The sequence below is a fragment of the Pocillopora damicornis genome, chromosome 12 (genome assembly GCF_964200805.1).
Source record: "Pocillopora damicornis chromosome 12, jaPocDami1.2, whole genome shotgun sequence".
Lineage (NCBI taxonomy): Eukaryota > Metazoa > Cnidaria > Anthozoa > Scleractinia > Pocilloporidae > Pocillopora > Pocillopora damicornis.
In genome coordinates, this window is record NC_142681.1 from 11717159 (window position 1) to 11738525 (window position 21367).

At 38.4% G+C, this 21367-nt stretch overlaps 2 protein-coding genes and 1 long non-coding RNA gene across 5 annotated transcripts; all 3 read right to left on the bottom strand.

Moving 5' to 3' along the window:
• LOC149036497 (uncharacterized) lies at positions 1–4667 on the bottom strand. Its single transcript, XR_016181851.1, has 2 exons — positions 4613–4667; positions 1–693 (listed from the first exon to the last, which is right to left on the bottom strand). It is a non-coding gene; the product is annotated as an uncharacterized LOC149036497 (long non-coding RNA).
• Positions 4668–5776: 1109 nt separating this feature from the next.
• LOC113679266 (uncharacterized) lies at positions 5777–11540 on the bottom strand. Of its 3 annotated transcripts, none has more exons than XM_089190012.1 (2): positions 11421–11540; positions 5777–6900 (listed from the first exon to the last, which is right to left on the bottom strand). In XM_089190012.1, exon 2 carries the CDS (start codon positions 6874–6876, stop codon positions 6157–6159), a length of 720 nt encoding a protein of 239 aa, XP_089046138.1. In that variant the 5' UTR covers positions 6877–6900; positions 11421–11540; the 3' UTR covers positions 5777–6156. The 3 variants fall into 3 exon arrangements, with proteins under 3 accessions (XP_089046138.1, XP_089046139.1, XP_089046137.1); XM_089190013.1 differs by lacking the exon at positions 11421–11540 and adding an exon at positions 10374–10538; XM_089190011.1 differs by lacking the exon at positions 11421–11540 and adding an exon at positions 9845–10017.
• A 6199-nt stretch (positions 11541–17739) lies between these two features.
• On the bottom strand, positions 17740–20729 carry LOC113667341 (QRFP-like peptide receptor). Its single transcript, XM_027183156.2, has one exon. The coding sequence runs from the start codon at positions 20294–20296 to the stop codon at positions 19202–19204; it is 1095 nt and encodes a 364-aa protein (XP_027038957.2). The 5' UTR covers positions 20297–20729; the 3' UTR covers positions 17740–19201.
• Positions 20730–21367: the final 638 nt, after the last annotated feature.

Below are 21367 nucleotides of genomic sequence, written 5' to 3' on the forward strand. Positions count from 1 at the left end.
TTCAATCAAATATGTAATATTTAATGCACGTCTTCCAGGGTGGGGCAAGGGCCTCCATCATGGCTACCAAATTACACAAAGAAAAGAAACAAAAAGGAGGACAACCATAAAATAATAATGATGATGAAAAAAAACAAGGAATAACAAGAAACATTCACGTAAGTAACAACTATTTACATATGTACATTTAAATTCAAAGAATCAGTTGTGATCTGTCTAAATCATAGAATTTTGTTGGGTGTTTCAGTGTAGCAAATAATTGTGGTCCCTATCCCTGTAGAAGACCTACAATAAAATGTTAATGATGAACTTTCATTGTAGGTTGTCATTTTGGAGAATAATGATTTCCTACAATTAATTTGCTCATGTGTACATCGTTTTTGTGATGGTAATGCAATGAAACGTGCATCAAAAAGCGTACCTCATAGCATGCATCTACTTAGGTACTTGGTAAACTCTGCTAAGGACAGAATCTATAGCTTGTAGCCCTATGCATCTACTAGTCGTTTTAGAAAACTTTATGCTTTAAGTTTATTCGAAGAATGGGCTGTTTCTTCTTGTGGCAGCAGTGAATGAATATTTTATTCTCTAATGATGACACAGACTCTTAACCGCTTGAATTTCATGAAGGGCCTTCTGTAACGCAGATGCATAGTGCTCCTCAAGATTTGCTGTATGAGGGCCCTCAAGAGCCTGAAAGATCAAGGAGGGAATCTCAAACTCAACCCTATAAATTACCAAGATTGCCAATTTCAGCAAATTACACAACTTTGAGTTTACACAAGAGGTCCTGCGCGTTTGGAGAGCGTTTAATGTTGGGCCTGGAAAGTTTATTCAGTAAAATTAAAATTGCAATTTTTCCACGGAAAAAAGACGGATCTGGTGGAGGAGATTCCATTTTCCCCCACTAATGCTCGACAAATTACATCAGCAGGACAAAGCAGTGATGGCAACGACGGTACTTCCTATCAATGTCCTGAACCTGGTGGCGATGACGATTTTAAGACCCAGGCCGACTTTGACCTCCATATGAACTAGCTAGTTCATCATGTAAGTCCTGTGGCTGCGAGCATGACTTAAAGTCTTTATGACAGACTGAAGAGGTAGTGGGTTAATCATTTTCTGTCATCGTCATTAGAGGGTGAAAGTTCGACTGAACTGGTTGCAGTGGCCACAGAACCCTTGACAACTGCTTCACGGCTTCCCATGGAATGGGCTCTTCATAGGAGAGTTGCAAGTGTACGGTTTTCGCAAAACGTCAGGCAGTACTTGACCCAAAAATTTAATATCGGATGAGACACTGGCAGAAACCAAACCCAGAGAAAGTAGCAAAGGATATGCAGACTGCTTGCACAATAGATGGAGAGAGAATGTTCGATAAAACAGAGTGGCTATCCAACATACAGATTCAGGGTTTCTTCTCAAGATTGTGTCCTCAATAGCGATCTAAAATACGACAAGAATCGGATGATACCACCGACGCAGACGACGAAGAGGACCACTTCGTAGAAGCATTCGCGTCAGATGTAGACGAAGAGTTGATATCTATGATGTGTGCTAGTTGGTAAGAGAAGCAAGGTTGCCAAGCCTCAAAGTCAAGATGCTAAGAGACATGTGCAAACATTCTGAGCTCGCATTGAAAATGTGAGATACGAATGCAGCACCTCTTGCATAATGGAGGAAATGATTTCGGAGTGCAGTTGTTACGCAATCTAGTTATGACGTCCACCCGTCATGCGAATGCGGTGTCCTTTTTCACAAGAACTGTCCAAACTAATGAACAGAAACTGCTATGCAAACAAGTGTGACGACCAAATTTTTTTCCTTTCAGCTAGAAATCCGAGCAATCGCTGCTTTATTCAGACGTGAGAAGTATTCAGGACGATTACACGATGGAATTACGTGACAGAGTCACTGGTCACGGTGTATTTCAGTGTGTGCTGTTATCACCCGTTACACTAAATAGAATCCTGTAGTTTGGTTTGAAATGTTCATACAGGTTTGAATAGCGTAAGCTGTCAGAACTCAAATATGAAATAACAGAAGCCAAATTTTTAAAAAAGAGTTTGTGAGCGCTAATCAAATTATGATATTCGATACGTTGTTATTGACGTCTTTCGTCACGAGATGATAAAATTTGTCAAATTTTGGCCTTTTAAAATGTTTAAAGTATTAATCGGTGTGGTCTTAAAGCTCTTTCCTCCTACTTAAAATGATTAAAATCTAAGATTTATTGAGCGACTCATATAAAACGGTCGGAGTTTGCTCAATGAACTAATTTGCATAATCGTCTGTCACGCTAGCAGTATCGCTTAAAGTAGGAAGTCACCCCGGTGAAGAAAATAAATAAGTGCAAGATGTTTTTATATTTTCTGCAGCCAAACATCTTCTTAGCAGAAATCAAGCGGAGTTTTTAATGGTCAGGTCTGGACTTGAGCAATATCAACCAAGAAAGAAAGAGTACTTTCGACCACTTTCAGAAAGCTGTCCAACGAGTGTTTTTAATAAATTATGACGAGCCTCTGAATAAACAAATATCAAAATTGAAATGCATTTTATACACCTCATATATCACACAGTTTAAGGATACAAAATATTTTTTACTGCATGCGGTGTGACGCGAGGACCGGGCTATTCAACTTTTGAAATTTTCGATGTCGCAAGAGGTCGAAAAAGGGCCTTTTGCAGTTTTGACTTTTGAGAGCTCTAAAAATGTTATTTTAACGTATTTCCAGAAACTAATGTGGTTTTATTTACTTGTTACCAAAGATAGTTTATTAAGCAAAATTTGGGGGAAACTTTTTTTTCTGATGCGAAATGCCCTGGACTGCTCTTACAGAGATCGCCACTTAATAATGGTAATAGGACCGATTGGAGTCTAACTTGATCTGTAATCATACGAGTGATCAACAAAATCGGTCGACCGCGAAGCGAGAGTCCGATTTGTTGATCACGGTATGATCACAGATAGAATTGGACGACAGGAAGTCCTCTTACCAATTAATCAAAACTATGACAAAATTCCAGAAAGAAACTAGGTCAAACCGCGGCTAGACATCGGTTATACGTTTTCTTAAAAAAAAAAACAACAACAACAGATAACTCGGCGAAATGCGAGATAACAGCGCGTGCCCATGATGCGTTCTGTCCACTCGTACAGGCATGACATGTTAAATGTCCCTTTAACTGTCCTATTACACTTTCTTATTACAAGCATGACGCGCGCACTGTCCTATTAGTGCTCAAATCGGGCTGGTGATAACCAATCACGTTCGTGAATTTTTTTATGGTTTTGAATTTAGTGAGAACATGATAAGAAGGATGAATGATAAACGTAACAGTGAACATGGCAACTCTGTAGCGTTTAGCTCTACAATAATCAAACAACGAAACATTTTTCATAAGTGAGGTGCAGTTTTTTCATGTATTTTGTCTACAACCACTTTAATCATTTCGCTTTTCAAGCTAATTGTTTAGATCTAATCCAAGGAAGCACAAAAGCCATATTTTTGTCTAATTCAAGATTGCGGCACACATGTTGATTTTTTTCTCAGAAGAAATCCGACGTCGATCTAAAAAGCTGAGAGTCTCGAAACCTCTAACTTCTAACCAAAAACTGCCGACCGCGGTTCGACATTTGCGATGAACACTCCAAAGGTGGAACTAAAACTCTTTACTGACTACAGATAGTAATTGATACTTGGAGGGTGCAAAGGCGACGGTCTCTGTTTCAACACTTTGTTGTGATAAGTTTTGTCGAAAGGTTTTGTATTTAAGCGTCAAGAATAATTGGACAATTGCCTGCTTCATAAATTGTACAAAGTAGCAGTTACGACATCCTATGATTTAAGTGATTTAAAGTAGTAGTAGCCGTTGTCCGGATGGCTTTTTATAAATAGTAACTGAGATTCGTGTAAATTAATCCTAGTAAATTATCAGAATCATACATCCCTTCTTCTTTTTAGTTAGCAGTTCCTATTCAGCTATTTAATTGGAGATCTATTCAGTGCATGTTGATTTGTTGTCACAAATCATCGTTAGTGTCAACCTCAATAATTTTCAAATTATTTAGTTAGTTTTCAAACGTCCTTTTCTTAATTATTTTCTTCAAGATTTCTCAGGAGCATCTTAGCCGGCAAAACATGCTTAAAAAGTGTATGACGCATCACTGGGAAATTTGCTTCAGTCTTATTTGTTATTAAACTGAAGTCATACCTTTTCCTAGATCACAGACGCTTTGATCACGCCACGTACCATCACGTAGCCAGCTTAGCGTTGTTATTAAATATCCTGTAGCTATTACAGTCACAGGATCACGAGCAAGCTATCCGATTTGATTTTCCATCTGGCTACCTGGCCCTTTCTATTATGCAAGTTGGCACAAAACTGAAGAACCTTAGGCCTTCGTATGCCGTCTTTATCGTTTAGTTTCGTTTAGTGGTAATCGATTGTTTCATGTTCTCCATTTTCCTTCTTCGGCATTCACACAATTGTTATTTCCTAGGCAGACAAAGCCTTATCCATTAACTCACGTTTCAGTGTAATCTGCCTTATATTATAACGTTGTCAGTCAAGTCTTTGAACTCTTGCGGTTATGCTTATGGATTCCTACCTTTTCAAGAGGTGTGGTCGAGTCTCCTAATCAGAGTGTATGGACTTAACTTTAGGAAATTTGTCGCTTTTAAGGTCGAGAGACTAACCGATAATTACGTGACCATGATCGTGTTATTGGTATGTAAGAACCAATTGTGCAAGGCACGAAGCCAAGTAACTGATTAGTACGTGATCGCTGTGAATTTGTTATCAGTCTCACCAAACACATTTGTGACACTTACGTCCATTCAAACAAACGAACCTTTATGGAGTTCCATGGGAACTGATGTCATGTAAATGTTGAAATGTTAACCGTATGTCAGACATTATTTCCTCGTATAAATTTACAGATACACCACTAGTTCCAAAGGGTCAGTGGTTACGAGCATGAAAGAGAACTTGAAAACTAAATATAAAAACTGTACAACCTGATAAAAACAAAGATCCTTAGTATCAATTCTGCCCAGTGGAACGCGGTGTCTAGTACAAACAGATTAAGAGGGCGTAACCCCGCTCCAACTTTAATTTATTAACTATTTTTACTCGCGTCCACTGTTCTGAGCGGAAACTCCATCTAAGTTGATATCAACAAACTCTGTAGGGCCAGGGCTACAACTCAGTGTGCATTTGGAGTCTCCTGGTCTAACCCCAGGGGAGTGGGGTGGTCGTAAAAAACCGTATTTTCACTCTTTGAGTGCTACTTCTGACTCAAGAGCTAAATTTGAGCCATCCTCTCTCTCTTCTCCGTGCCAGGTATATCACGACAATCAAGAGGGGGGGGGGGAGGGTGAGGGGTGGAATGAATAGGTCTATCGGGTCTGGGTCTATTGGTCAATATACATTTAGTGCCCCGTTGACTAATTCCAAGGGGAGTGGGGCGGAACACAAAGCCGTAACGCGAATGTATGTTTCTGTGCTTTTCCTATAATGATTAGCAGTAGCAGCACAGGGCTATTGTTTTAACTTGATTAGGATTTTACTTGAATCTCACGCGGGATATCAGGAGTTTTAGGGAGTTTTAGGGAGTATTCAGCAGGACGCGAAAGCGTCAACAGGACGTGAATGGCTACAGCAAGCGGAGATCTTGGTGAGATTGTTTTCCCTAGTTAGTGGGACTGTAAGGGTTTCTAATACTGAGGGGAGTTGAGTCATCTTGCCGGCCCTCTTTTCAAAACTCCATTCATATGATATAGACATAGTATATTTTAGCTTCTTTATGCAGTCACCTATCTAAATACCTCAATAAAATTTGACGACTTTTTACAAACATTTCATAGCCGAGAGCTACTGTACGCTACTGTCATTTCGGAGGCTATTGTGTTCCTAAAATTAATTTGATCATGTGTACATCGTTTCTGTGGTGGTAATGCATTAAAACGTGCATCAAAAAACGTACCTCATAGCATGCATCTACCTAGGTACTTGGTAAACTCCACTAAGGACAGACTCTATAGCTTGTAGCCCTATGCATGTACCAGTCGTTTAAGGAAACCTTATGCTTTAAGTTTATTAGAAGACTGGGCTGTTTCTTCTTGTGGCAGCAGTGAATGAATATTTCATTCTCTAATGATGACACAGACTCTTAACCGCTTGAATCTCATGAAGGGCCTTCTGTAACGCAGATGCATAGTGCTCCTCAAGATTTGCTGTATGAGGGCCCTCAAGAGCCTGAAAGATCAAGGAGAGAATCTCAAACAACTTTCCAGACTTGGCAGACCTGGATGCATCAGAGTCTTTCAGTGGGTCTGTTTCATGTTTGGCAATTCCAGACTGAATTAAGGGGTTTGTTACCACCGTTTGTGTGTCTTGGTAGAATCCGTCTCCAAAGAAAGGTAGATTGGGAACAGTAGAAGAGCCTGGATGCACCTGTTGTATGCAAGGTTGTGTTTGATTTCCAAGCACTCGGATCCCTTGGCTGAAACATGGTCTTAGTATTGCGCCTAACTGACTGGGAGAAGAATCATTTTGTTCATAGAGGAATGACCGGTCAGTGTGGGTGTTACTGGGAAACTGATCCAGAATCCCCAAGCTTTGAAGGTCTCTCCACCATTGCTCCATATCTCCATTTGCGGCGACGCTGTTCATTTTACAGTCAGCAGCATTTTTCAGGCTCATATCCGTAGTTGCCTTAGAATTTTCAGCTCTTTTGCAGTCAGTGCTTTTCATGATAAGGTTACCAAGCTTTGAGTTGATGCACATTGGGAGCACACAGTCTGAATTTGAGCAATGAACACCATTCTCTGTAATTGTGTGGTTGGGATCTTTCAGCATTGCTAAGGACATTTTTATTCCGCGATCTGAACAAAACTGGTAAGGAAAGTCATCGCAAAAAGTCGTTAATCAAGATTTTTACGGATCAGCGTGTTTTGAGCCAATTCTACAGCTGCCTAAGGTAAGAAGCATTGTCGCAAATTGTGTGGAGAATAACTTTTTACCACAAAGTCAGCATGCAAATGGTCATTTTTTCCATGGCGTGATTTGCGATTGAGAACGAAGCACAAAGTTCGGAATGCATTTCGCTTGCTTTATTAAATTATGGCAGAGTACTAACAATGAGCTCTGTTATCAACCTGGTAATTCGCGACTTTTGTTGGCTGTGTGAACTTCACTGTCAATGCATTAAAATGAATAAGCCTATTTACGTGTTTTAATGACACCTCTTTGAAATTGGCCCACGTTTTCTGCCAACTTTTAATTTGCTCCTCTCTAATTTGTAGATTTTTTAAAAAATTATTGATATTTTAAAATATCTATTTTTCAGTAGAGCAGAGGTTCTAAAATGCTCTCTGATAAAGCAAAAATCAAAATATGTTGATAAGTATTTATGATTCTAATCCCTGAAGTCGAGGCATGCATAGCTTTAATTTACAGAAGCACGAAACTTCTTCATCCATCAAATCTTGTGACTTCTTTACGAATGCTTGACTTTTTCTAGAACCAGTACCTTATGAAGGTCGTGCAGGATACAAAATTTGATCGATGTGTGTTCACTAGGCTTCATGTCGTTGTTTATATGGTACAAGTGAAGCAAACGGTAACGATAGTGAAATAATGAAAACAGTTTTCTTTACTATAGCTATTGAGCCTTCAGAAAAATTGAAACGTTCCTTTGTAACACTTTCACGAGTTGTGGTTTACAAAAACAAACGATACTCACTTTCAATGTATGGACAACGTTAAGATTATTTTCGTTTTCGAGTAGCAATCATTGGTATTTTACCAGACAATACAATTCCTTTTACATCCCCTCTTGCAGAACAAATATCAAACATTTTGTGTTATGTTTCCAAGGACTTAAATTTTTCAATTCTCTGAATATAGAAATCCAAAACATGGGCACACTTTCCCTGTTTAAGTCTAAGTTGCGAACATTACTCCTAAGTTGGCTCCTTTGTTGTTCTTCTTTATTTATTTATTCTTTTTTATTATTATTGTTTTTTTCTTACTTTTCTCACCCTGCTTAAGTAAATGTTTGTTTGAGTGCCAACTGTTGTTGTTATTGTTTTATGTGTGTACGATCTTTCCTTTTCAACCTTAAATATTTTGTACATAAATCACGCCATAAAACTGATACCTCACTTTTGAAAAAATATGAGGAGCCTGTAGCTCACATAAGCTTCTTAATTTCCCTAGGGGTTTCCTCGCCCCATGCTAAATCTTTAGCCATATCATATTAATACTGAAGATAACTAAAGTTTGCACGTAAGTTATGCCGTCTTTATCATTTGGTTTCGTTTAGTGGTAATCTACTCTTGCATGCTCTCTATTTTCCTTCTTCGGCATTCACACAATCGTTATTTCCCAGGCAGACAAAGCCTTTCTTTTCTTTACTTCGACTGCCTAGCTATGGAATTCTATTAACTCAAGTTTCAGTGTAATCTGCCTTACATTATAACGTTGTCAGTCACGTCTTTGAACTCTTGCGGTTATGGATATGATTTTTAATATTTTTGTCAAGTGGAGGTCGTTGAGTAATAATCTCAGTATCATCTGAACGCTGTCACCGCCGGCGAAAAACCCTACAGACCTGAAAATTGGGCAAATTTTACTTATATCAATATTCTAAAATAGCCCACTCTCTTGGATTTTGGTGGCGTGAGAGAGAAAATCACCAATTGGCCAGCGTAAAGAGTTTCGAAACTCCGACTTCAATACGTATCCAATTTCAACGCTATTAAGCTGTCATTTTTTCAGCCTGTGAAAAACAAATTATGTTTTCTCGTTTATAAAATTCTATTTTACGCCTCGGTGGACGTTTAGATAGAGGTCAACAACCTTTGCTGGATACTGGTGTTTGACTGGATGTAATAGACAACAATCAAGTTTCCGTTTTGCTCTCTGTTCCCGCATCTTGCCCTTAAATAAATAAACAGCAAGCAAGTTGCCGTTCTGCTCTCTGCTCCCGCATCCTTCCCTCAAACAATCCCGCTTCCCGCTCTCTCCCGCCGCCTGTTTTTCTGGACTTACGCCCTCTTGTAACTCTCCACATATTTGCAAATGAAATAGCGTGATGTGAGAAACGTTATTTTCATATGCTCGATGTTGGCTGAATGATTTAACACCGGATGTATAGCCAAGTAAATTATGCGGTTATGTGCTCCAGGCTAACTGGAAGTTGTACCGGAGATGTTGGACAATTTCACAAAAATCCTGTGAACGGGGCCATCGGAATGGGAAAAGGCAAAAAAATTGTGCTTTAAAATTTCGTTTGTGAAACATGGTATTGATGGTCCATACTACATCAGTGTATCCGCTCTGGACTTTGAATTTACAATGAGGTGTCCTTTTCCACTGTCCTAACTCGCCGAGGGAATAAGTCTTAATTCAAGGAAACAGTTGCAAACAAATCTGTTTAGTCCAGGGGTTAAAAATCAATACTACTAAAGACCTTAAATCGGAAGTTTCAAGGAATCGCTTGTTTGAATGGTTCGTACGTGTCATAAATGTGTTTAAATAGTACATTTCCTATGGATACATACATACAGGAGGGTCTCAATGGGGTGATGGCTTTTACGGCTAACGGTTAAAATTTTGGCCAATTTACGGCTAACGGTTAACACCTTTCCATTGTTTCTACCAGATATATTTTTCACGGTAAACTTTTTTTACGACTAACGGTTAAAATTTGTCAATTTTTACGCCTTACGGCTAAATTTTTTGGCCGTTTTACGCCTAACGGTTATCCCCATTAAGACCCTTATACAGCGGATGAAAAGTGCAAAAACAGTTGATTATCGCCATGGATGCCTACCTTCTCAATAGCTGTGCTTGAGTTGCCTTATTAAAGTAAATGAACTTAACTTTGAGAAATTTATCGCTTTTAAGTTCGAGAGAGTAACCGACAACTACGTGACCGTGATCGTGTTATTATGTAGGAATCAATTGTGCAAGGCGCGAAGCCAAGAAACTAATAAATACGTGACCGATGTGAATCTGTTATTGGTGTCTTTAAACACATTTGTGACACGTACGGTCCATTCAAACAAACGAAATGTTAACCGTATGCCAGAAATTATTTCCTCGTTTAAATTTACGGATACATCACCTGTTCAAAGGGGTCAGTAGTTACGAGCATGAAAGAGAACTTGAAAACTAAATATTAAAACTGTACACCTTGATAAAAACCATGATCCTTAGTATCAATTCTGCCTAGTGGAACGCGGTGTCTAGTACAAACAGATTAAGAGAGCGTAACCCCGCTCCAACTTTAATTTTATTAACTTATTTTACTCACGTCCACAGGCTAAAAAAGGGAAATGAGCGTCATGAGAAGTAGTTACCTGATCACTGTTTGCATCTTGTTTAGCGTTGTATCCAAGCAACTTATAGGGTCACATCGACCACAGGCTGAATAAAGCATATAGCGTTATTAGAAGTAGTTACTTGATCACTGTTTGCATCATGTTTAGCGTTGTATCAAAGCAACTCATAGGGTCACATCGACCACGTGGTGAGTGAAGCAAATAGCGTTATCAGAAATACTTACCTCATCACGTGTTTATTGTTGTATCAAAGCAACTTACAATGTCGACCTAAGTGGGTGGAACATTATCAAAACGTCTGTTGATGCTTATTATGCGACTTCCTCCTGGATCAAGTAAGTGCAGAATCTATCTATTCATAACTTTTGCAATCGTATCAGAAAAAATGTCGTCGTAACGAGGAGGTAGCCAGCTTGAACTTAATGTTTGACAAGTTCAAGAATGGGTAAATTAGCACATCTTACCTAGTGCTCGCTACAAGATGTTAATTGATTGATGTGCTCATTTCTGCATGTTTTACTTCTAAGGTGCATCAGTGAGCAACAACAGAGGCTATGCAGTCTGATTAATGATAAAGATATACTTCAATTACAAAACGGAGCAGTTAGGACTCTTTCGTTGATAAAAATTTTCCCGAGGAAAATTTTTTTGCGTAGATAATAATTGCACGTTGACGAAAAATTCTGGAGCTCAAGAGAGCGAGTTTTGCGAGGCCGGAATGGCAAATATTGACTCGTTTTTCTCTTATTCAGATATTCTGTAAAAGAGGTCGTATCAAAGTTTTCTTGTCTGGTGCTCAATATTCAGAGAAGAATTCTTGTAGTTTTGTAGATGTAGTTTAGAAAAATTCCTTTCGGTATATGTATTGAGACGAGAAAATATCTCTATGCTCCGAAGGGTATGAACCCAAATGCCTACGCAATACGACGTTTTCTCATTAATTCAATTAATCTATTAGAGAAATGTAAAATTAAATACCAATACACTAATTGTTTCTTTGTTGAAGGTAATAGCTTCTACAAGCCACGCTGAACTTGTAAGTGCTTCAAAATAATGCGAGCTTACCTTTTCGTAGCTGCTTTTCACTTTAAGTAATACGAATGGAGACTCGTATGCTAACCCGGCGTACTTATGTATGATTCCAAAAGAAACTGACTCCAGCTTATAAGGACACCCGGGATAGACTACGCCTGTACACTGATACTTGCAAAATGTTTTTTTGCGTAACAGAAATCCGTCAAATAAACGATACGAACCGGTAATTACAGGATGTTTATTTCTAGTCGGTAAAAAGTGTAATAATAATAATAATAATAATAACTTTATTTGTATAGCGGTATATACAAAAGCTCTATATCGCTTTACAATCAAAAAAGAAAATAACTAACGAACAATAACACTAAAACAAAAAATCAAATGAAAGCGAGTCTGAAAAGATAAGTTTTCAATCTAGATTTAAAAACATCAACTGATCCACTTAATTTAATGTCTAAGGGGATATCATTCCATTGCTTTGGGGCAGCGACCGAAAAGGCCCTGTCCCCATAGCTCTTCAGGCGCACATTCAGTACTTCTAATAAATGTTTGCCACCAGACCTAATATTTCTTGTAGGGTTATATGGGACTATAAGTTGACTTAAATACGGAGGCGCCAGATTATTGAGAGCTTTAAAAGTTAACAGTAATACTTTAAAGGTAATTCGCTGCTCCACAGGTAACCAGTGTAGTTCCTTAAGGATGGGGCGAATGTGCGCAGCCCCAGGTTGCCCAGCTACAAGGCGTGCGGCGCAGTTTTGAACGCGCTGGAGCTTCTGAATAATATAGTCCGGTGACCCGAGGAGCAACGAGTTACAGTTGTCCAGTTGACAAGTAACGTAAGCATGGACAAGGGTCTTTGTGCTCTCAAAAGTCAGATACATTCTAATCTTAGCGATATTCCGAAGATGAAATAAAGCAGATTTACAAACGGAACTTACATGCTTATCCAGTGACAAGGTCTCATCAAAAACAACTCCTATGTTCCTAGCTTTGTCAGACCGCTCTACACGATGATCACCAATCAGGATACTATCTAAAGATGGGCGTGGTCGATAGATAGTATCCTGATTGGTGATCATCGTGTAGAGCGGCGACACTTGAGATGGGAAAGAGGCATGCAGCGAAGGCCCACAAATACTGAATTTGTTATATATATTTTGATTTGGCTGTCTTGGAATAACAAAAAAACCTTTCCAAGCATTTGACCATAAAAGTATTTAGACACTGTTAATGCAGTTAGAGGTTTCACACGAAACTGAAATCCCGCTAAAAACGCTTTATTATAATTGAACGTGATAGACTTTGAGCAAATATTGCTAAATATTGCCTTCCTCCCAATTACACGTTTGAGAAACTGCCAAAGGGGAACCACTGAAGGCGATCTATAAAGCCAGAGGCAGTTATTATCATCAAAATCAAAACTAATTATCATGGCATTTTCCTCTGCGTGGGCAGATGGCTTCCGTTCAGGATATTATCACTTGAAAAAATCAGTTAGGGAAAAATCTTAAATTAATGTTTGAGACAGTTGTACTCAAGGTTTGTTTAGCTGCTAAGACTTCGTTATCTTAATTAACAGTGTACATGTTCCGGTAGATTAACATCCGCACCTCTTTTCATGGGTCGCCTTGAGTACAAAATGAAGGTAAGGGGTTGGTCGGTTTCTTAACACTGGGTGCAGCTATCACGCGCTGAAACTCTATGTTACGTGGCATAGTAATTTGCAATTTTATGCTTCAATGCGTTAGTGACCTATGACAGTCTATCTATTTACCACTAGTGAAATCCTTCCGCTGTCTCGAGGAACAGTGCGTTAGTCATTTACCTTCAATATCTCTATCAAACAAATTAAGTGGAGTTCATATTGTTAATCATCGCTTAGCCATCTTAGAGTCTCGGCAATTTCAAGGTGAATGAAGAACAGTTAAAAGTGCCTTTTTCATTTAGCTCCTCACAAGTATGTGACCTGAGGATATTGCGTAACAATGAGCTCTGTAGTTTTTTTTCAAACAATCCGAATAAGGTTTCTTCTTTCACGATCATGGTTAAAGGATCCACTCATCCACAAACGTTGTTACCCTCTCCCTCGATCAACTTAAAGCAGCCTTCATCACCAAGAATAAATAATAAAATAAGAAAACAGAAATGGACTGTTCGCTTTTAGCAGATGTATAGTTTGAAAGATAAGGTCGGGAAGGGGTTAGCTAACGACGAGCACCGTAATTTCCTCGTCAAGATGAGGCATTTCGGCCACTGACAGTACTTATCACTATTTTATGCGATAATATTGTTCTTTGAAATCGAAGAAGAAACTACTTCAAGCTGTCCAAGGAAAAGATGTTTGAATGGCTCAATTAAAGAGCGAAAAGGCAACAGAGCATAACACGATAATTACAGTCTAAGCGCTAAAGTAAAGACGTTAGATTTTTAAGAATCTCGTTCACACACGAATACATCCAAAACTGGAATAAATAATATTCAAACAAATTTGCTTAGCTGCTTATCAGTTAAAGTTTTCTGCACATATTATGAATGACATCAATTGTCACTGATGGATTAAGGTCGGGCCTTGGACAGTCATCGGTAAATTATGTTTTTTAATTATGTGACTGCGTTGTTTTACGATATCTCTTGACGGCAAAATATTGAAGATTGCCACCATGATCATGAAATGATTATCTTTTGAAAGGAGCGTGAGACTTGTTGCAAAGGTTTCGGTCAAAATGGTAGTAGTCAAAAGCGCTCTTGTTTAGGTAAGCGGTGCCTTTCGAGTAATGAGAGCTACGCGTGGGTAGATGCAGCCTGTAAGTATTATCTTTGTGAGAGTGGGGGTAGACAGTTTATTTATCAAGAGAAATGAAATAAAAGTTTACAGTTCGTGGAAAACTATTTTGTCAATGACGCATATATATTTGTTTTCTGTGAAAGAAGTGTAACTTCCCTCAACGCATTCTCTACTTGTTACGTCACCTCTGATTTTAATCTAGCTCAAACATGGGCAGTGAGTGACCAGGAATCGATTTTATTTTTGTTTGTCGCGTATATTAAATTCGTATACCAGAACTTACTTAAGTAAAAAATCAAAGTGCTCTGTGAACAAACTCGTGAATTGACGCATGATTTTTTGGATTATGTTTAATGTTATCTGGTTTAGAGAATTTTGTGGTTGATTGTTCTTTAAAAATTCACTGAGAATCGGTAGCTAAAATTGTTTGTTTAGGTGTTATTTGATTTTCGTGATAACTTGTAATTTCGTTAGTCGCCGGCATCTTCTGTTGCTTCACACAGGAAAAACACACGATACGTAAAGTAATGATCAATTTTGTCCTCAATCTCACGCCATAACAGAAAAACCTTTTGGGCATCTGTAAACTCCAAGTGCTTCGCAGTAAGTGATATTTTCAATGAATCTTCGGATTGTTTTCAAGTTCAGGGATTGTAAATTACAATTTTATGAAAAACGAAGGTTGTTCTGTTATTTCAGTGTGAATCCTTGCATGCCTGCCAGTCGCTGGCGCCGCTTGTTGAAACTAAAACAAAACAAAAAAACTCTTTTAAGATTATCATTGGCTTCTTTTTCACCCCACCACTATTCTTAGCAACAAAGGTCGCCATTTCGTTTGTTTACTGCTCGCCAAAAACTATCAAATGCACTCAAAAGCCTAAAATCGAAAAAAAGTTTACAGGAATCGACCAATCGAGCGAGCGAGCGAGCGAGTGCTATTCCCCACATCGTATCTACAACTCGCTCTTGCGCATGCGCGCAATTCACGAGTTAAAAAACGATTGAATTCCTCTGAAAAACCATTCAGGTTAATTATGTTTCGGACTCTTATCCAACAAGGCGGATTGTTTTATCTAATTTTCCACTTTTCGATAATGCTGCGAGAGCTCACTACAATTTTTTTCAAAAATAGAGGACCGGAAGTGAATATTTCCGACCGCTAAAATGGCAAAACTTGATTCACATGACATGCCCAACACTTTTCGACCGATGCTAAATGAAAATTTAACGCTAGGAAATTTACTATTTACTTAAGTGAAACTTAAAAGATGCGTACCATTCAATAATGTAACATCATGCTTTGGCGCTTTTACTTTTGCTACCGAGAAGAAGTTGATTTTTATTTGCTTTACTCTATTTACAATGAACGACAGAAGCGTTGACTTCCGGTTAAAAGTAAATGCAGCAAACCTTGGATGAATCATTTTCCATTTACCAGGCAATTTGGTACATAGGCTGATAACCGGAGTTGAGAGAACCAATCAGAACCTCAGAAATGCCAGAGTCTTCAATTAATCGTTGAGATGTATTTGTAGATACATGGGTAATGTTTCTAGTTGGAAGTCAGTTCTGTATTTATCTCGAAAAAGCCAGGAAAAGGACATTATTAAATGATTTTTTGGGCCAATTTTTCATGTACTGTGTATCGCGGCTCTGTTTTAAAGTTTAATACAGGAATTTCAAAGATATATTGTCTGGTTTTAATTAAAAAATAGAGAAGCCTTGACTGGCTCTGTACTGTTATAAAGCACGCAGGAAGCGGCTAGAACACGAAAGAAGTGTAGGCAGAAACACGAGACGTAGTGGAGTGTTTCTCCTCACTTCTCTATTTTTTTATAATAAAGAATCCATTAAATTCCCCTAGTATTACTTTTAATTTTCAAAACAAACTTTATTTCCAAAGCGATCAACAGTGTCGTCAGCATGCTCTATACTCTCATAAAGCACGCTACAATGAGCCAATCAGAATCCCTGTTAGAATGGTTCAAACAATCTGATTGGCTGTACAAGACGAAAGCTGTCAAAAGTGTCAAACCATCAAAGTTCAAAAACCATCAAAGGTCACAATCTGCGATAGTTTAGAAACTAAAATAGTTCGGCAGGTCGAATTTAACACTATTGCCTGAAGTTTTTAAGTCTCTAATACAGAATCTTGAAGTGAAATGTTCAGTGAACTTCAGCCGAATTATGGCTCATAAAAACACGCGAGTTTTATCACATGACAAGGTAGAAAACAAACTGTTCAAGGCGAGTGTTTTTGGAATGAACAACAGCCGAATTCACCGGAACATGAAGATCACTCGGGATGAAAGCGCCGCAAAACTCGGCTGCAGTGACTGATCTGACTTTTCACTCAACGCATCGGAAAGGATATCAGAGCAAGCTCTTATTTTTTCACTCGAAGGGCGGCCGATGTAGTTTCTGATGCTTGCTTTACTGTGACGACCGGAGATCGCCATGATGAGCGAGCCGCGATGGACTTCAGCATGATCATATTCGCTCAGACACCGTCATGATTAGTATGAATTTTAATATTTATGGCAGTTTGGTTATATTTTTCATCATTTCTGTTTTGTTCTGTTTTGTTTTTACTTTATATACTATACGAGTGTTAGCTGTGTTTGATTTTTATTACCGTACGTAATCTTGCAATCTAACTGAGCGCGAAAATATTTAAAACTCGGAATGTCTGTTTTGTTTTTCCTTTAAGGATTTTTGTATCTGTTCACGTTTTAATAACGTAAATTACGGCGCCTGGTATGTTTACAAACCTTTGTTTGGTTCTTCTGTTGCTACTTGCCGGCTCGCTTCAGTTCCGAAATTTCACTTTCAATTATCGGAAAAAAGCTAAAAAGAAGTCCGGAAAAGGTCGAACATAATACAATTTGGCAGATGGCGTGACAGCTTTAGCTCAGCTCTATGCTCTATACTCTCGTAGAGCACTCTCTTTCAACCAATGACAGCGCGCGTTATATCCGAACTTTATTATAATGACGGTTAATAGTTAACCCCGTACGTACGTATGATAATTTTTCATCCGTTATTTTGATAAAAAACTTGATGTATTGATCTCTATACAAATAAGAAGTAGTTTGGTCGGTAATTTTCATGTTTTAACCCGGATATGTCATATGTTAACTTCTTCTTCCTCGGTTATATGTACTGGGACGTCTTACCTTCAGTAAATAAAAGATGAATAAGTCCCGAATTTGCATGAACGCGATTTGTGTTTTGATCTATTGGCACTTGGGGTGTTCCGAAAGTCTACGATATCAAATGAGCCGCAGGCGAGTGAAATTTGAAGACCTTTTTAACATCACGCGTTGCCATAACTCAAAAAAGATGCTAGCAATTTTTTTGCTCATTTTATTCTTGACAAATCATTGTCTACCGCAATTTGTTGGTTCTCGGTACTCATAACTTGAAGCACTTTTCAACGGTTTTGGAAAGTCCCCGTGTTATTATTAAGTAAGGCATAGCTGTCACAAACAGGTTGAGCCAAATGTATTTCCATGTGTTTCAAAGTTATCTTATTTATATTCATTTCAGACAAAAGCGGAGTTTTTGAGAGTGCAATACTTGTATTTCGTCTTTCCCCCGACAACCTGTTATGATGCAATGATCATTTACCAGTCTTGTTGACTATATCATAAGGCTGGTTATGTTTTATCCATGGTGGTAGTTACCGCATGCATATCCAAATAAATCAGACTAAAAGCCTTCGCCTCTATCCTAGCTATCACTACTGAGGTGAGAAAGCAGAAGTTAGTTTCTTCGCAGCTTTTCTTTACTTTATCGGCCCTCCTGTCCTCAATCCTAACTAAGGCTCGCTCTCTTTGGTACCTCTCGATTTTTTCTACTTACAAGCTCGAACTAGCAGCGCTTAGCAGGTCCGCCCCTGAACTGGAATCGCCTCTATTTCTCCTATTTTAGTTTTTTCCGAAATTACTCGCCGAAAGAGCCGAGCACTGGATATCATTTTCAAAAATGCGGCGACGATGCGAGTTACCACAAAAGCAAATATAAAGAACCAGTGAGGTTCTTGATATTGGGTTTTCAGCTGAAGCCTTTAATTCTAAAGTCACTAGGAGATCGATATCTGCTCTTAAGTTCGCAAGCGAAGAAACGAAAGTTCGAGGGAACAAAAAAAAGAACAGGAAAGGATCGAGGAACGACAGAAGGAAGAAACGAGAACACAAGAGAAACAAAGAAAAACATTAACGAAGGTAGAGGGCACGAAGGGGGCGAAGAAACAGAAAAAGGAACATGTTCAATAGAACAGAACGGCGGAACGAAGGTTTGAACAAATAAAGTATCGAAAAATCAAATTAAACAGTGGTGCTGTGTATGTGCAATAGGAGTGAAATCAGAATTGCTGCCTGACATACTTAAATAATTTTTTGCAATTGAATCTAAATTGTGTTACAAATGGAGACTGTAAAGTTTGCTCGCTACCAATTGTTTGTTTCTGCATTTGTTTTTACGCACTTTCTGATTGCAATCTTTACATAGCGAGATTAAATTGGAATTTCATATAAAATCCAAGGAACCACAGATATTGTTTGGGAGTTATTTTGTGCAGCCTGGTTAAATATTTATCAATCATTTGTCCATTTGTCTTGTGTTTGTTAAATCTTGATGTGCCTGAAGTAGACCCCTGAATATTTAATCCTTCAAGAAATCTTTTAGCAGCTGGATATGAATGGGATATTGCTTTATATTCAATCAAACAAACGAGCGAGTATGCTTTTAAAGCCGGCTTACATCAGTGTTAAGAGTGGCTTCGACCAGTTAACTCTAGTGTATGTGAAAAAGAATCACTCTAGAAAAAAGAAACGAAGTCACTGCAAACGTCTACAACATATAAGATAGGCCCACACACTATGATAAATAGAATAATTATTTGGTTCATTTATGTCGGTACAATCTGACAGTTTTTAGGGAAAATTAATAACGCGGAGGGGAAAAAAAGATTTTGAGAAAGACTCCTCGGCCAGTAAAAACAATCATTAAGTCAAATATATTACAGAAAGTACAACTCTACCTTTTTTTCACGTCGGCCACTTAAACTTTCTCCTCTCGAAGACTCTCTGTGGAAGAGCTTTCTTCCTTGACAATAAATTAAGTTGTGTAAGACAGCTCTAAAACCACTACGATAATTCTCGCTATAGATTGCGTAGATGAACGGATTAACAGCGCTTGTGGCTTGGCAAAGAAAATACCCAATAAATTGAATCACCCCACGGACAGAGCATCTCTCATTACCAGTATAAACTAGGAATTGAAATATGTATATCGGGAGCCAAAAAAGAGCGAAAACTACAATTACCGTGACAAGCATTTTAAGCACTTTCTTATTTGATTTCTCGACTTCTTGATAGTTGGCCTTTGCTCGAAATTTGACGGAATTCCCTCGCCATAACTCGATAACGATTGCCGTGTAAAGTACCGCTATAACTGTGAGTGGTCCTGCGTAAAGAAAGCCAAACTGGACGAAAGTGTAATCACTCCTAGCTTTGCTGCTGTTGAAAAGAGGCTCCCAGACTTCCTTACAAGTAAGTTTGCCGCTTCCGTCTTCCACGACAGTCCTGTTAGCATACAGAACAGGAGCTGTGAACATGGCACCTATCAGCCAAGTAAGAGCGACGAGGACTTTTGTTGTCCGGCGGTTGATGATTTTTCGAAATGGAAACAGGATGGCGAAGAAACGGTCAAAGGCGATAGCGGTAAGAGATAATATGGAAACTGCTAGCGAGACTTGCTGTATGAAGGTGACAAGCTTGCAAATCAGGTCAGCTGTTATCCCACGAACTAACAAATAATCTCCTACGTAAATTGTTCGAATGGATGGAGGAGTTGTGAAGACCGCAAAGAACATGTCACTTACAGCCATGTTTACTATAATGAAATTTGTTGTTGTCCTCATTCGTCTTTTCTTGTACACCACCAGTATAACCAATGTATTTCCAAAGAGAGATGCAAGGATGATAACGCAGTAAGAAATTGTCTTCCAAGCTTTAGTTAAATCCGTGTCAGGACTTGTGGATGAGCAGAGCAAATCAGGTCTCGATGTACCATTTTCAAAAGTGTTATTGTTTGTCATATTTGAACCACCCATAGTATCCGAGACTGTTTTCAGAGCTTCGAAATATTTCTGTGATGAAAATACGTGATAAACTCGATATGTCTCTGTTTGCTCGACTCTTGAACTTTGTAACTGCAGCTGATGTACAGAATAATCTTAGCAGGGATATTCACCAAAGAGAGATCCGACGCTTTGTGGATAGTTCGACGAATTACACTGACACATCTAGACCGATGTAATTGGCTGTAAACAACCCAAGGTTTATTACTAGTCACAAATAGTTTAAACTCGTATTCGGAATCGACTGGCTAAATAAGTTTTTTCCTCAATGTTGATTCAACAGTGATCTTCAGCGAGTAAATGTTAGCATATATAATAGGAAAAGAAAACCTTAAAATTTGGAATTTTGTCGATTAAATGGCCTTTCGGTACCTTTGATCCCAAATGAGGTTTAAAACTTAGAGAAATAAACTCCACCCTACTGCTAGAGCTGAAAGACGCTTTTTTTGAGGTGCAAATGAAATAGCTGACACTTAATCCCAAACGCTTCCTGAGGCCTTTATCTACTCTGACAGTTTCGACCCTAATCCAAGCTTTTAGCCTCCAGTAGATGATTGTTTTGTCACAGAGACTTTACAAAAGGACGACGAAAATGGCGATTCTCACGTTATCTCAAAATATCTTCGCCTGGCTTGACTCGACAATTTCTCTTGATAAGATTGCACTGGGTCTGAAAACTTCTTAAAGCGTTTTCCAAACTTGAACAAGCGGACAAAGTTTCGCTCTAAATAGCATGAACAATCTACACTCAGATAAGTGATGTTTTTTTTTTTTTAAATTAAAATTTCTTGCCAACAGGTAAACATCATTTTTAAACAGAAGCCGTGAAAATGTCATTTGAGGTAAAGTAATATAGATTGTGATTTTCAAAAGCAAACAAAAGTCCTAAAAAAGAACCACATATTCGTGTAATTTATTCTGTACTTAAATTACTGATAATGTATTTTGGTGTTTTTAGTGAAAACTTACTCACGACATACAGGAGCGGACGAGCCCATCTGTCTACTTCTTGAAACGATCAATATTACACCTTTCATCATTGAT